The 17,650-nt window shown below is 26.5% G+C and overlaps 1 protein-coding gene across 1 annotated transcript in view; it reads left to right on the plus strand.

Moving 5' to 3' along the window:
* The window catches only part of LOC101240745 (leucine-rich repeat serine/threonine-protein kinase 1), a 228,046-nt gene extending 211,021 nt beyond the window's left edge, over window positions 1-17,025 (plus strand). Inside the window, exons 29-30 of the mRNA XM_065792720.1 lie at window positions 3,766-3,807; window positions 16,614-17,025. Of these exons, the coding sequence (XP_065648792.1) occupies window positions 3,766-3,807; window positions 16,614-16,924 (353 nt within the window). The 3' untranslated portion in view covers window positions 16,925-17,025. The remainder of the gene's footprint in view (window positions 1-3,765; window positions 3,808-16,613) is intronic.
* Window positions 17,026-17,650: the final 625 nt, after the last annotated feature.

A 17,650-nucleotide genomic window follows, 5' to 3' on the forward strand; every position in this document is an offset into this window, starting at 1 on the left:
AAATATAATTTTGGTAAAGTGGAATACAAAAGTTTATGATCAGAAGTCTTTACCAATGCATCACCATCATATTGAATACAATATAAATAAAATAATAGTTAAGTTTATATTGTAAACAAACAGATTATTATATTTTAAAAATGTATTAGCTTGAAGTGGAATATTATTATAGCATCAAATTCAGCAAAACAAAACATGACTATACTGACTTTGAAGTATATTTTTAACCTTCCGATGGCAAAAATTTTGCCCAATTAATGAGTAGTTAAAAATTATTTAAATTAATTTGTAATTAGCCTCACTTTCAATATGCCTTACTTTCTTTATTGGTTTGTTTATAATTGTTAATGTTTTACAAAAACTTTTGATTATTAAGATTTTGAATTTATAAAAAATTACAAAATGTAAACTACTACTTTAACTAAGTAAGTGTATTATAATTATTAAAATATATTTATTATAATTATTATAATTTAATTATTATAATTATTACAATTATTATAAATTGCATTCTAATGCTAAAACTGAAAGCATTTTGTTGCCTCTAATCGCCCATCAAACATTATGTGGCAAAATGAGAGAACAATGAACCAATGTCTCATAAGCCTGGATCTAGCCAGGCTTATGAGACATTGACCACAAAAATTATGACTGCTAAGAGCATCAATTGTTTAAAAAGTGTCTTGAAAAATCTAGAACTTCAACAAGGAAAATTGAGTGATCATTCCTACGTTGTAAAAACAAAATAAACGTTTGCTATTTAAAGAAAAATTTAATGATTGCACTGATGTGCGATCAGGAATTTTTTATTAAGGCTGCAGTCAAAATACTCTAACTTTTGCATGTTTAACCAAATGCTATTACATGAATGAACCAAATGCAACATATAGACAACTTGCTCAAATTGAAAATCACCAATTAAATGATACGCAACTAATAAGAAAATCATAAAACTTAAAACAGAGTAAAAATACTCCATTTCTTCTCTAGATAAGTTATCGCCTTGATGCGTTAGTTGTGGTTTTATATAAACTTGATTGTTTATAATATGACATTTTTTTGACAGGGATTGTTAACATTATGGAACATCATTAGCAATCATGCTTCAAGTAATATTCAATAAGTTATACTTATTGAATATTACTTGAATAATACTCATCTTAGACTAAAATATTTATTAAAAAACTTTAAACTCATCTGTAATATGATCTTAAAATTACAAAGTACTCACAAGTCCTAAGATTTTTTTATGTATATTTTTTATAATTAGTTTATGTTAATGCAGGCATCCCATTAACTTGTTCAAGGATAATTTTTAATGATCTATTTAAATGAAATGTAAATATCAGATAGCTTTTAAAATTTGTAAGTAGATTACGATTTTATGCATTCGACAACAGTGGTTTAATAGAGCATCTAGTTTTACAATAAAAAAAATTTTAAATTGCATGTTTATTTTAACTTTAAAAAGAAAATGTGGATTGGCAGAAGTATCAATATAATTCTTACTTTAATTAATTAAACCATCATTGACTATAAAAGATGTTACTGGAAACACTTTTACTCCTCACTTGTTGGTCATTAAAGCAACTAATTTCATATTAATCCAAGTGAACTGCAAGTTTGTCAGGTTTCATATTGCTTTTTTTCAAAAATTATATGAATCCATTGTTCTCTTTTTTGAGGATTATGATATTTGCATTGTAATCTAAAAAGTTTTGCTTTATATGTCTTGATCTAGTTCCCTTTACAGCCAGTTACATATAGGACATAGTTATTGGTATATTTATTTTTATGCTATGACACTTTATCTAAGTAATGAAAAGTATAAGATTGATTATCAAACATTTATAAATGATTGTTTTCAATTATATTTTGTATTACAACTGTAATCCTTTTTCATATAAATGTTCATGAATGTTAAAATTAAAAATAGAATAAAGTAATTTATAGCAAAGGATGTTTTATTGAAATTTAAAGCTAAAAAAAACTAAAAAAGCCAACATTTTTCACTTTTGCTTTTACAAACATCCACCTGCTGTTTTTTCTTTTAATTACACATCTTTCAGGCATACTATTAAATAGGTAGTTATACAACACAAATGAAACTCTCAAGCATCGCAAATTTTTTGATAAGACTATTTGTTGTTTGCTGTTTAATAAAATTTAATAATTTTTATTTGTTATTTAATATCATTCTGTTGATATTATTAATTACTTGTAATTCTACAGAGTTACAAGTTTAGACAATATCAACAAATTTTATGTTTTAATTGTTTTCAAAAATTAAACATACTTTAGAAACATTTAATATTTTAATAATGGTTCACAGACTTAAAAAGAACTTCAACATAGATAATAAGCATAAGCTTCACATCAAGATGAGTCAGTTTGATACCACTGGGCACAAAGACTTCATAGCTTGTGTTTGACAAACTAGGTTTAAAAAATCTTTTATACAATGGATGATTTTCTCTTACTAATTTAATTGTTTCCACTAGGAAATAAAAAACAATCATATTTATTTAGAATTTTACACATGGGAGTTATATGTGATAGAATTTATCTATTAAGTTGTTTTAGATTTATGGGTACCAACAAACCAAAATCTTTACCCATAAAAAACTGATAAACTCTGAGTTAAATTCTCATTACAATTTTAACATGACTTTTTCCTAATAAGCTGATTTCATAACAAATTACCATGTATAAATATTTTTGAAAAAATTAACTTAAATGTCATATAATTTACCTAAGAAACTTTTAAATACAGATGAATCCTAATTACGGAAATTTTGATGAAACATTGTAATTTAATTTTTATTTGGAATTTAATTTTTTTGGGGGAGATGAATGAAAATAAGAGCAAACCAAAATGAAACTATGTAAAAAACTTATAGTTTACTATTGCAGTTAAGTTAAATTTCAATTTAAAATCTATCATTGTTTAGTTAAAGAATTATATTTCTCAAATTTCAAATTAAAAACTTATAAATAATATTTTGTGCTAAATTCTGATTAATATTATGCAAAAAAAATTTCAGTTATTATTAATATTACTTGAAATAAATTGAATTAAACCAAAAAAGAACCCCAAAAAGAAAATTCTGGAAACAGATAATTTTGTTTTTAGTATGTACAAACTTTAAAAAAAAAAAATTTTTTTTTTTTTTAATTTTAATTCGCCTCCCCAAGGTCAAAAAAGCCACTATATATGAGAAGGCTATTTAATTGTGGTTGTAACCCTCTCTCAACTCTATGACTCCAAAATATGAACCTTGATGAACAAGGCTGCTGCGCAGAGAAACAAGTTGAGCGCTGTACTATCAGGGGCATGGTAGGGATCGAACTCAGAACCTCTCGCTTATGAAGAGAGAGCTCTACACCACTTCTACATTTTTTTCGATATAAATTAATGTTGGTAACTAGAGATTTGTCTATATTTAAAAATGTCTATTGGAAAAAAAGTTTGTTAAATTTAAAATACTAGAAATATTATTCTAAATAAATTTAAAAAAATTTATTTTATATAGTTGGATTTTTCTTGTAATAAAGTTTACTTATCAATAAAAAAAACATTTATATTAGCTTTAGCAATTTATTCAATTTTTAGTGAAATATTTTCATAATCATTTCCGCCGTGTTTTAAATCTATATATAACTATGATAAGCTGCTTTAAATTTTTTTTTCAGTGAGAAGTTATTTTAAAGTTTTAAGATTTATTTAGTAGGAGATTTTATTATTTTCTATTTTCACACTTTCAGTAAATTGTTCCAAGACCTCGAAGAAAGCAAAAATAACAAAAGGTATTTTTTTTTTTTCAATTTAAAATTTGATTTAACATATTTTTTAAATAATTTATCAAAAATTATTGAAACATGAAAATGAATTGAAACATATTGTTATAAGAAGCAAAGGGTCATAAAAAAGCAACACTCAAACTATTTTCTACCTAATTGTCCATCGATATAGCACCACTCCTTACATGTTCTACCTATTTGTTAGGCGATGTATATAAACAGTAAAAAATAAAAATAAAAACATTCTAGTCTTTTATTTGCACTTTTGCGGTTTTTTTAAAAAGCCGCAAATTTAACGATTTTTCTCAATTAAATTTAATGGTTTTGACATAATCTGTACTTAAATTTGTTTTGTTATATGTCAAAGAGTAGTTAAGAGCCGTTTTTTACCGCAAATGGTAAGTTTAGTTGTCAAACTATATAAATGTATATATACATAATTTTTGAAAGTTATTTTCTTGTTATACAATAAAATGTATGTAAAATTCAATAAATACAGCTGCATATAAACTTTTTTGAAAAAATATATAATTCTTTTTATTTTAATATACATTGTTCAATATTGTACATTATTGAATAATATATATTGAACAATATATCTATTTCAATTTTATGTATTCATGTATATATAATTATACTGTGTTCATGTATATATATATATATATATATATATATATATATATATATATATATATATATATATATATATATATATATATATATATATATCATTTATATATATCATTTATATATATATATATATATATATATATATCATTTATATATATATATATATATCATTTATATATATATATATATATCATTTATATACATGAATACATATTCAATTATATGCATTCATCTATATATATATATATCTTTTATATATATGAATATATGTTCAATTATATAAAGGGTCCAAGGGGAAAACCAGTGGTGTCACATATTAACAATCTTTGAGTTATTATTCCTACTATGTTATTGGTAAGTTAGTGCATCTTTTAAAAGATGAATATCAAAAAAAAAAAGTTCAATCTATCATATCTATATTTCCATTTGTAAAAAGGGGTCACAAGTGGTAAACAGATATGTCTAAATTGTTTAAGGGGTAAATCGGAGATGTCCACGCTGTATTGGAGCGCTTTTGCGTAACACCCAATCAAATTTCATTTTGCAAAAAAAAAAAAACTTTATTATTGTAAAAATGGCGGATAAATGTCAAATTCCAGGTTCTACAGAAATTCCAAACAAACAAAAAAAACTTGGTCAAAAGTGGGAACTAGACAGAAATAAACAATTATCTTCACATGCGATGGATGGGCTTTCGGTGTTATTAAAAGCGTTATATGTGTTTTCAGAATACGACAGTAGAAGAGAGGGAGTTTTTACTTTTGTACTTTAACAAAATGCAAAATAAAGATCAACAAGACAGCTTTCTTGCTTCAATGATTGAGGTATTAAGTGTTAAACGAGCAAGACCTCGATAAAAAGAAGAAAGACAATTTCTTCATGATCACTCATTCTCTTAAAACGTCAAAGTGACATGAGATAATAATACTGTTAGAGTTCCAGTTTGCATCAATGCTATTTTGTCAATTTTTGGAATTGGAAAATCAAGAATAGAAAGAATAAGAAGATTTCTTGCCAAGACTGGTATGTAAACAGAAATAAACATTTATTTATTTACTAATTAGTAATTCAAATAAAATAAATAATCAACAAATGTATTTCAACATAGTTTCTCTCTCAAAAATAACAACAGCAAAAAAAGATTTTATATGAGCTTGAAAGTTAATAGTTTGGCTTAGTTAAATTAATAAAACATTATAAAGGTTGTATATTTTATTATTTTTTAAGGAGTTTCTCCTAAAAACCACCATAGAAAACATATAAATCGACTTCTAGCCCTTCCAGACTACATTGTAAATGGTATTATTGATCATATCAAGTCTTTTAAAGGACAAAAAAGTCATTATGCATTACATGACACTAAAAAGCTATATTTACCAGAGATCTTAAGTTATCAAAAATGTGCAATATGTACAAAGAGTGCTTTCCACTGATTAAGGTTTGTCAAGGAAGCTAAAGGTACTTTAATAATGTGTGATTATTTCAGAATATTATTGGATATATCTAATTTTCTACTTTCTTTTTTTTTACCAGGAAAATATTTGTAGAAAGGTTTAACATTAGCTTTGGTTATCCTCGTAAAGTTACATGCTCCACATGTGACAAGTTCAATATTATACTTAAAAACCAAAGCACCTCTGTAGAACAACTTATCAAGAGTCGTCAAGAAAAAGAGCTTCACTTGCAGAAAGCAGAGGTGTTTTATGCCAGAAAGAAAGAAGCATGTTGTAATGCAAAAACTGGCCATGCAGCTCTTGCATTTGACTTGCTAAAAATATGAATTGTCCTAATGTTTCTAGAAACGATATTTATTATCGTAGACAGCTTTCTATGTACACATTTAATATACACTGCTTAGGATCAAACAGTGCTCACTTGTTTTGTTACAATGAAACTTATGGTAAAAAGGGAGCAGATAATGTAGCAAGCATGCTGGAGCACTATTTTGACTACATTTTACCAAAAGATGTATCACATTTGCAGCTTTTTTGTGATTCGTGTGCTGGGCAAAATAAGAATTAGACTATTATTCGTTTTTTACACTTTAATGTGTGAAAAAGAAACAATTTCAACAAACCATACTATTGTTTCCAGTACATGTAGCGTGACTGTGATATCATACTAGTTAACCAAAAGGTTCGAGCAGAGCTACGAATAAATTGGATGGAAGAGTTTTGTACATGTCGTAAGAACCCTTCACCATTTGAAGTTATTAAGATGGAGTTAAACATGTTCCTAAATTTTTCTGAACATATCAAACCATTTTACAAAGCCAAATGTCCAATACCAACATGTCCTATTCATGAAATTATTTTCTCCCAAGAATTCCCTACTATGTTACAATACAGACTCAGTTGGAATGAACCTTTTGAAAGAGTTGTTATATCAAAAGTTTTTAGAAAAAAGAAGCAATTATCACAAAAACTTACATGCTTGTACAATGAGAGACTGCCAATCAAGAGCTGCGCAAAGTATGCTGACCTTCAAGTTTTAAAATATTTTTGCAAGCTTGATGCCCAGCAGAATTTTAACAATTTTCCTCACAAATGTCAGTTAAGTGATGATGAATCAGTATCAGAGTTTTCTGAACTTGAGTGTATTTAAATTAAAAAATAGGTATTGATTAAAGGAAAAAAGGAAATTTTATTTGAGTTCTTGGTTTATATTTTTAATAAGAAATTGCATATTAAAATATTATAGAGTTTAGAAATGTAAAACTCTTGTGTAAAATGTAAAAAAAAATTTTAATTCTAAATTGATTTCTTTACTTACCCCATATGTACTTTTCTTATTTTTTTCAAGTTGAAATTTTTCTTATTTTTCATAACCTAAGAGTCAAAGATGAGAAATCTAGTCTCAGGGTGGTGAAAGGTTATTGGAGTTGAAAGTTAAAAAGTTTATTAATAATAAGAATTAACTAAATGAGTTAAATAAATTTTTATTTTTTAAGCATATTATTGAAAAGCTTATATAATAATAATAATAATAATAATATATTTTCACGTTAACTTATCGTGTAATAGATCATACTAATTTACAAACCTAGGATATATATATAGAACCGCAAATAACATAGTAAGATAAGTCTTTAAACTTTTCTTTTTTGTTTTCTCAAAATGAAAAAAATGTGACATCACTGGTTTTCCCCTTGCACTCTTCATATGTATTACACATATACATGAATACAAATTCAATTATATGTATTTTATATATATATATATATATATATATATATATATATATATATATATATATATATATATATATATATATATATATGTATATATATATACATACATACATGATACATATTCAAATATATGTACATGAATTCATATTCAATATACATGAATACATATTCAATTATATGTATTTATGTATCTTTTATATACATGAATACATATTCAAATATATGTATTCATGTATATATATTGTCTATATATATACATGAATACATATATTTGTATATATATTGTCAAGGCTGTATATATATATATATATATATTGTCAAGGCTGCAAGCAACCATTATTATAGTTGAAAGTTACTGGAAGAGCAAAGATGAAGATTGTAGAGCAAGATAATGATTGACAGACGACTTAAAAAGTTGCAAACTGTATGAATCAGGTAAGCAAGATAAAGGAAGCAAATTCCAAAGAACTGATGTTCAAGGAAAAAGACTAGAGGAATAAGAGTTTTTGGAGCACTTAGAAACAGTCACAGAAAAAGATGAGACTTAATTGATTGACAAGTAACATAAGAATGAAATTTAGTAGATAGCACAAGAGGCGCTAGCACTTTAGAGCAGTGCCCATTATAGTATTTGTAGAAAAGAGAAAGAGAAGCAATGTTACGACAATGTGGTAATGGTTGGAGGTTGGCTGCAAGAGCAGGTCCAACTATGTTTCCAATGTGTTTTTGCACCTTGTTTAAAAGAGAAAGGGCATCATAAAAAGATCCGCCCCAGATATGGCAACAGTATTCCATACAAGGGCGTATTTGAGATTTATAGAGATAGAGAATAGAATCCGAAGAAAGAAAGTGTCGGGCTCGATAAAGAGTTGAACCTTAGCAGATGCTAATTTTGCAACGGATTTGATATATGGTTTCCAAGAAAGATCGAAAGTAAGAGTTAATCCTAGAAGATGAAGGGTAGATGACTCATCGAGTACATTATAGTTCATAAATATAGGAAGATCTAAACTATTGTGATAATGAGTTTTATCTGAATTAAAGTTCACCAGCCACTGTGAGCCCCATGTGTAGCAGAAATGAGATCCTTTTCAAGTTTAAATGTCCCCTCCAAGCAATCAGAAAGTGTTGGCTTCTTATAACAACAAAATTAAACAGAAGTATCATCAGCAAACAATGCCACCTTAGATGTGAGAATATCTGGAAGATTGTTAATGTAAATTAAAAAGAGTATTGGGCCAAGGATTGAACCTTGAGGAACCCTTGAAGTTACAGGATATGAAGAAGAATGCTGTCCATCAAAGACAACTTTTATACTATGATTGGAAAGGAAGAATTTAATAATCTTAAAAATATTACCAGATACACCATAAAAGAAAGGAGAGGACCAGCATGCCAAACTTTATCAAAAGTTTTAGAAATGTCAAGAGCGATAGCCTTAACCTCTCCACCTTTATTTAATGCACAATAAAGCCTATCGGTTATTACTGTTAGCAAATCAGCTGTAGAATGAGAAGATGTATTGCTTATGATAGGAAGAAGACTAATGGGATGGTAGTTAGATGAATCAGATCACTTTCAAGAGTTTCTGAAAATAGGGATAACAGATGCTGATAAACACTTGTTAAATAGTTTTGAAAGTATAGATTGCAGCTCCGGACAACACTCTGCAAGACTATAACAGGTATGTTGTCCGGACCACAAGCTGAAGAAGAGTCGAAGCAGGAAATCACTTTAGATACAGAAGCTGGAGTGATAGCAATGTCAAGTAATAAATCAACCTGTTTGTCAGCTATATCAGGTAGAAAGCAACTAGTGGAATCAAGAGATGATTTGATGAAAAGTTCTTAACAAACAACTCAGCTTTGTCTTTAGGTGAGGTGACAAAGTCTGAACCATACAAGAACCATACATGTTCATTTTTGCAAGTCATTTTACTGAAATTAATACTATTCAAAAAGTTTAATGCCAGATATTTTTTTAAAACCAGATTCTAAAAGAGAGAGTAAAAAGTACTGTCTTAAAACTATAAACTTGTTATAAATAAAGCAAATTAGCAATAGTTCAAAATAAATCTTTTGTCGTTGTATCTCTTAAGAAAATACGCAAATTTTGTTTTTCACAAAATTACTAATGCATTTTAGTACTTGAAACGCATTTTCAAAAATTAATTTTTTTTCACAATAATGAAGCACAGTAATTTTAAATGTTTTATCAAAAAAGAATTTTGAAAAAAAGTAATTTTAAGTTGAGATATAAGGTTTTGGGCATAACTGTCCTATTATGGTCTGCTGTCCCAATGTTTCTTGCTCTACCCTACTTGAAATTTTTCTACATGTTTAAGGTTACAAAGTTCATTATGAGTAAAATTAACATAAGTTTTAAAAAACTGTTTTTACCTATGTAAATTATTACTACAAAATTATTTGACTAGTCTTTTTTTAATAATTACAAAGGTTTAAATAATTTTTCACTGGTGAGAATTTTTTTCAATTAAGGTACCTTTCAATAAAACGTGAAAATCCTGCAAAATCAATGAAATATGAAAAAGCTGTAAAATTCCAAAGAATTTATTAGTTTTGACACTTTGAAATTCATTATAAAATACCCCATTTTTGTGTGCATCTGATTTGGAGTGGATTTTGAAGTTTTGTATAAACAATTTAAGTTCTAGTTCTAGGAAACTGGTTAAAAATTGGTGTTTGGCATTTTTTGAAGGTGCTGAATCCAAAAACACAAAGAACTTGGCCAAATTTAAAATTATAATGATCATTGATTTTAAAATAGGAAAAACAAATTTTTGTTAGCTTTTAATAGTCTGATATAGCTTTATTTTTGCCAGTTGTGATAAGAAAAATTAAAAAGTGATTTTTATTTGGAAATTCAGTTGTCTAGACAACTAAAAGTGAAAAATTCAAAAATAGACAACTTTTACCTTCGTTTTATTAACATTTTTATTTATTTTTTTATAAGACTTGGTTTTATTTTACAGGCAGTTTTCATGAAATCAATTTTGATAAAGTTCTTATCTAGTTCTTATCTAGTTAAGCCAAATTTGAATTACCAGGTAAAAAGCTTTGTCCATAATGCAAAATTAGCATGATGTTTAGAATCAGCAGAGAATGAGGAGATAAAATTTATTGAAGATGATATAAAGAAAGAAATTATACTGTAATCAATAAGATTGTTTCTCAACAGTACTTTTTTAAATCTGAAGTGTTTCCTCTAAAAGTTCATTTTAATGAGACAGCAGCAAATTTAAATTTTAACATTGAACTCAAAATTCTGGTCTACCAAAAGTGCAGAGTTTTTTTTTTCCAAATCCAAAGTTCAAAAATGCAAAGTTATTATGCAAACCAAAAAGGCATCATAGTTTACTTTAATGTGTTTGAACATTAGAGTAATTAATGGTATATTATTATTGTGTTCAAAGCAAATGCCTGGTAAATCATTTTAGTTTTTAGAAGAAAAAAATTTATCTTGTATCAAGAAAAGTAATTTTAATGAGCTTAATACATAAGATAAAGTATCCAATATTGATGTTGAGCATTGAAGACCCTGAAATGTCTTACCATGAAACTATTGAAATGATTGTCTGCAATATAGAATTAAAAGTTTGCATGATTTACTGATGCAACATTAAATTGATGATCCAAAATAAAGTATAAAAGTGGCGATGACAGTTATGAATAGTCATCAGATTTCAAATGCTATGCATTTCATATTATGCATAAAACCATTAATCAATTAAAAACTAATTTTTATCCAATAATTATAAAGTCATTTTTTTTAATGACTGCACAAGACTGTAAAAACTGCATGTATTTTTACAATTTTTGTCACCATGCTCAAGTTTTTTCTGTTATCTGCATCTGGAATTTCTGTTCAGCAAGCCATCACAAATTTCTATATTTCTATAAAAGGCTTGTTGGTATTGGTAGTATTGCTGACTATTGGATTGACTATTTTATGATATCACTATATCTAATTTATAAATATATCAAACTTTACTGGCTTAATTTGATTTCTCAAATTGATTAAGAGAATGTTTTTTGTTCAAGTTACACAATTTTTACAAATCTTCTATGGATAATATGTATAGTCTATTTGCATTATACAAGTCTATTATACTTCTGGCTGGAACAGGATAATAATTTCTGGGTGCCAAGAATGACGGACAATCAAAAAAATGTTTGTCAAAGCAATATAAAATTTAACTTTAATATTAATATATTGTGCTATAATATGCATAATATTTTTTTGTTGTTGTAATGTGCAATTAATTTTCATTTGTACAGTAATAAAAATTACATTTCCGCATAAACTTTAAAAATTATTGAGTAAAAATTCTCAAAGTTATGCAGAGCCATATATAAATAAACTAAACTGTTGTTTATAATAAAATGGTCTAACACCTTTTTACTGCAATAAGGCCTGCGTAACTCCATGATTGAGTGAAAGTGTAACTCTTGGTAACGAAACAAAGGACTTGTTTGGCCATATTAAAATCAAAAAATAATCATCAAAATTTTCAAATTGAGTTATTTTCTTTTCATCTTTGTATTAAGCACCTCCAAGAATGATTATATCTTAAATATATTTTAAGTTGCTTTCTACCAATAGAATCTAAATCGTTCATGAAAATATATCACTTAAAATCTATAATAGAGAACTACTAACCCAAGACAAATTTTAAAACAGAATTATATTTATAATAGATTACATAGAAAAGCATTTTTTTAAATAAAGTTGCAAATATTGACTTGGTTATATATATATACTCTTATATATATATATATATATATATATATATATATATATATATATATATATATATATATATATATATATATATATATATATATATATATATATACTCTTATATATATATATACTCTTATATATATATATACTCTATATATATATATATATATATATATATATATATATATATATATATATATATATATATATATATATATATATATACTCTTAACTTTTAGAAATATCTTGGGCATTATGCAGCTGTACTATTCTTCAATTTCTTTCAGTACTCTGGATGATCTGACTTTCATTTTCCTGTTTCGCATAACTTAATGAAATAATCTGCAAGAACTTCTCATGTTTGCTCACTCCAAAACTAAACACCTTTTGTGAATTTTTTTGTAAAGTTGGAGGAAGTTTTTTTTCAGGGTATCATACTTTTGAGCTTTCAATAAACTTAGGTACCTGATTCAAGAGAGCACGAACTTTAGGTGCAGTTAAAATTCTGAGTGATTGATATGATCTTTAAAATATATATATATACATATATATATATATAGATATATATATATATATATATATATATATATATATATATATATATATATATATATATATATATATATATATATATATATATATATATGTATATATATATATATATATATATAGAGAGAGAGAGAGATAGAGAGAGAGAAAATTTTGATAGGAAGAGTTGAGAACATTGTCAAAATCATGTTTATTTGACTCCAATGTATGTTTTTAAATGCAGCAATAAGCTTTCCACCTTTAAATTAAATTCTGGTATTTCAAAACAATTCTTCTAAAAAGATTTGTTGAAGAGCTTTTTTTCAATGAAAAAAAGTTATTTTGCCTAAGGATGGTTTTAAATTGATCAAATAACTTCTTGGTAATTCCAAGAATCAAGTGCGACTGCATAACTGAGTCACAAGACAGTAAAAAATATTTGCAACTAGAGATCTATCTAATGTGGGTTAGTCTTAGGAGATCCTTGTTTTTGATTTTATTGCAATCAAACTTGAGCAACTATTCAAATAAAAATCTGCTATCACAAAGAGTACACAACAGTGTGTGTACTCTTTGTGATAGCAGACATTTATCTGCTGCTGTAGTTTTCTTGTAAACATAAAGGTGTAAACAGTCTTGGTTGTGAACCAAGATAACTACTTTTCATTAAACCTTTGAGTGCAGCAAGTAAAGAATGTGGCCTTATTTATGACCTTTAGCAGGAAAATATTGGTTATGGTCATTTATAAATGATTCACTATAGTCCACAATTTTTCTTTTTTTTTTTTGATATTTTATTTATATATGTTTTACTGTTATATTTTGTTTTACTGTGAGAATGAGTGATTAGTTTTTATCTTCTTTTTTTTTTTTTAATTGAATTTTTCTACACATTTTTTTATTTTATTGCACAGTCGCTCAAATGACATGTGATGTTACAGGTACTCACCCCTGTGACATCACAGGATAAAATTTTAAAGTACAGTACCTTTATGGTGAAAACAAAGAAATAAATTCAATATTAACTGAATTAACTTAATTAGCATTTATTTGAAACAACATTCTACATTTTTTTGGTAATTTTGATTAATTGGCTTTGAATTAGGGTTAGGATTTTATTTTTTGGTGTTGAGTCTGATTTGGGTTGGCGTTGAAAATTTAAACTTAATTATTTGCAAAGTTTTAATGGTTCAGAACTTTTATCGTAAAAACAGAGTAAACAAACAATTTTTGTTTTCTCAGTTTTTACTAAATAGTCTTTTCATTCATTGCTGATTCTTACACAATAACATCATCTACAATCTGATTCTATTATCATATCTCTCAGGTCTAGGTAACTGGCTCTGATGTGCTAGTCCATAAGCTCAAGAAGCGAGTGTGTTTAGCTTTCTATTTACCCAATTTGAAAGGGGATGAAAACATAACAAGATCATACCAGATAACCGCACAGAACTTACTAATGCATTACACCATCACACTTGTAGATATTGATCTACACACAGAGTGCATATGATCTACACACAGAGTGACCAGAGCGTTAGTTATTTTTCACCTGCCTCTTGAGTATTTATACTTAATTCTTCTACTTTACAGGAGTCTTACCACTCATTTTATATTTTCTTATGATTTTTTTTTATTCAATCACACCATCTACAATCTGTTTTTACTCTGTTGGTCACCTATATGCGATCATTCCGTCGCATAAACAATTTCAACTAACTTTTTTCTCTGAGCAGTAATCTTGTTTGTCAGGGTTTATGTTATAGAGATAAAGGGCCAAAAAAGGATTATAACAACATATATAATAAAAAACAAATCTACTTTAGTCAAGCGCTCCTACTTGACTAAAGTCATGTAGGCTACTTGTTTTTTTCATTATATTTGTTGTTACAACCCTTTTTCGTAAAAAATATAAAACTCTTTTTATAAAAATATAAAATTTTATAAAAAAAATTTTATCTAATCATTTGATAACATTGTGTGTAAAAGGAAAGTATCTTCTGATTGCTTTTCTTTTCTCTAATTGATAATTCTCTAATTGATTATTAGAGAAAATCTAATTGATTTTCTAATAATAATCTGCTCAAAGTGAGTATGAACTAAAAAGTTACGAAAAATTTACATATTAAATGACAATCATCTAATGTAAATAAACAGTTCAAACATAGAATTCTCAAACTATTTTACCATCTCTTTTTTCATACCTTCAACTGTTCAATATTATTTTGATTTTTGTTGTGTAAATTATTTTTATTCTATTGTAATTTGTAATTCTTATTTTCAACTTTAAAGTGGTTTATACTGGTGATGCTTTTTAATTTTGTGGTAGTTTATACTGATGATGCTTTTCGATTTTGAAGTGGTTTATACTGATGATGCTTTTCGATTTTGAGGTGGTTTATACTGATGATGCTTTTCGATTTTGAGGTGGTTTATACTGATGATGCTTTTCGATTTTGAGGTGGTTTATACTAATGATGCTTTTTGATTTTAAGGTGGTTTATACTGATAATGCTTTTTAATTTTGAGGTGTTTTCTATTGACTTATTATAGCTAAAAAAAATCTTACACTCAAACATTCACGTCTTTAACGTTTGTAATATGAAGTAACAACAATCATTCATTCTCTATAACAATTTTTGTTATAAAGATTTTGTTATAAAGAATTTTTTAATAGTTAATGAAAATTATTAATCTATTGAAGAACTTAAGGTGCGTTTACTTTTTACGTTAAAAAGATTTTAACATTTTGTTTGATTGAACATTAAGACTTTAAGTACAAGATTACTAAAATATATGTTCTATTTGTTGGGAAAAGTTTTGGTTTTAACCAATCTAAGTTCAAAATCTCAATGTTTGTTCTGACGTGTCAGACTAAATCCTGTTTAGATTTCCTTTACGTTACTAAAAATGGCGCTTATATTTAATCATGATGCCAAATTATTGTCAAAAACTCAGTGGCATAGAAACGTGAGAGCAACAAGTTGATAAATTATTTTTTTTACCGTTCTTAACTAGACTTATATTCATCGATAAATTTTAAGTTTCATAAAATAATCACTCAACATTCAAAAGTTATGACCTTACAAAGTTTAAATCTCTCTCGGTTTGAGGTCACAAATTTTACATAGTCATAATTTTTGAACGCTTAAAAAAACTTAAAGTTTTTCGATGAATATAACTCCAGTTGAGAATAGTAAAAAAAATATTTTATCAACTTGTTGCTTTCACGTTTGGGGCAGGGGGTGGATGTTTTGGGTCTTTTTTGTTCCCAAGCTCTAATCATCGCAATATTTTGCAAAGCATCCATATTTGACGTAAGCATAAACATAAAAGTTTGAAATTAGCTCCATCCCTAGAGCTAACTTTTTTCATGTGCTCCATGAAGATACCTATCTCAAACACCAAAAAATCCTTCTTGCGCCACTGCAAAAACTATATCGATTACCAAATGACTAAATCGTTCATTAAAACCGAGACGTTTGCCCAAAATATTTATGTCATGCAGTCATTTAGTTTTAAAAAGCCAAGCAATCATATTTGTATATCAGGAATGTTTTGTGAATTTTTATTAATTTTTATTCCCAGTCCCCATTGAACAACGTAAAAAAACTGTTCATTTTTAGAAAATTTAAAGTTTTTGGTTGTAATGCTTTTTTCACATTTAATTTTTTGCAATATAAAAATATTTTTTTCGCAGCCTGCGATGCTCAAATTCAGTCTCTTGTTGTTGCCGAAAACAAAATGTACGTTGGAACTTCCTCCGGATCATTTTTCATATGTGACGCACAAACGATGATTCCACATACTTGGTTAAAATGTTACAAAGAATTAATAAGCTTTATAACACCTTTTCGTATGAAAACTGGTGCTAATGAAGAGAGTGAAGAAAAACTTATTTTAACTTGTGGACAAAACTGCTTAGACCAATGGTCGCGTAAGGTGGATTGTATTAATTATACTTCGAGTAAAGAAATGACAGTGTTAACATGGAATACAAAAAAATTATGATTGTTACAAGATATTGCTTTATATTGAAATCTTTGCTCAATATTTTTTAACAATAAAATGTATTTTATAAATTTTTTTAACAATTAATATTTTAAAATAAATTAAAATTTTTATTCTTTCTAAAAAAAAAAATTGACAAAAAAAAAATTTTGCACTTTATAGTTAAGACGTTTATATTTTTAAACTTTCGATTTTGAATACATGCTTTAAACTTTTTGTTTTGTATACGAGATTTTTTTAAGTTTTTTATTGTAAATTTTTTTAAATAAAAAATAAATTTTTTATCTATTTTGATTTAATCATTTTATAAAATGATTTTTTATTTTAGTTTAATCTTATATTTTTTATAAAATTTTTAATAAATTTTCATTAAAGTTTTATTTGCAAAAGTTGTATAATATTGTGTCGTGTTATTTTAGAAACATCGTTTAAATCGGGAATTATTAAGCCGAATATAAGCGATCGTTTCCTGATCTAGGTTACAAAATTTAGGTGTGATACTCAGCCAAAATATACAAATTTTTAAAAGCTGTACACAGGGAAGAACAACCAAAGTTGTTCGTATTTATATTAAAATCTTTTCAAAAAAGCAAAAAAATAATTGTAATTAAGGAAATTAAGTAGGTTTAATAAAATAGGACACAGCATCACAAGACTTTTTTGACGCTAGCTTTGAAAATTAGCCACCATCTCGGATAACGTAAAACAATTTCACGGAACTAAGGA

Source organism: Hydra vulgaris, chromosome 03 (assembly GCF_038396675.1).
Source record: "Hydra vulgaris chromosome 03, alternate assembly HydraT2T_AEP".
Taxonomy (NCBI): domain Eukaryota; kingdom Metazoa; phylum Cnidaria; class Hydrozoa; order Anthoathecata; family Hydridae; genus Hydra; species Hydra vulgaris.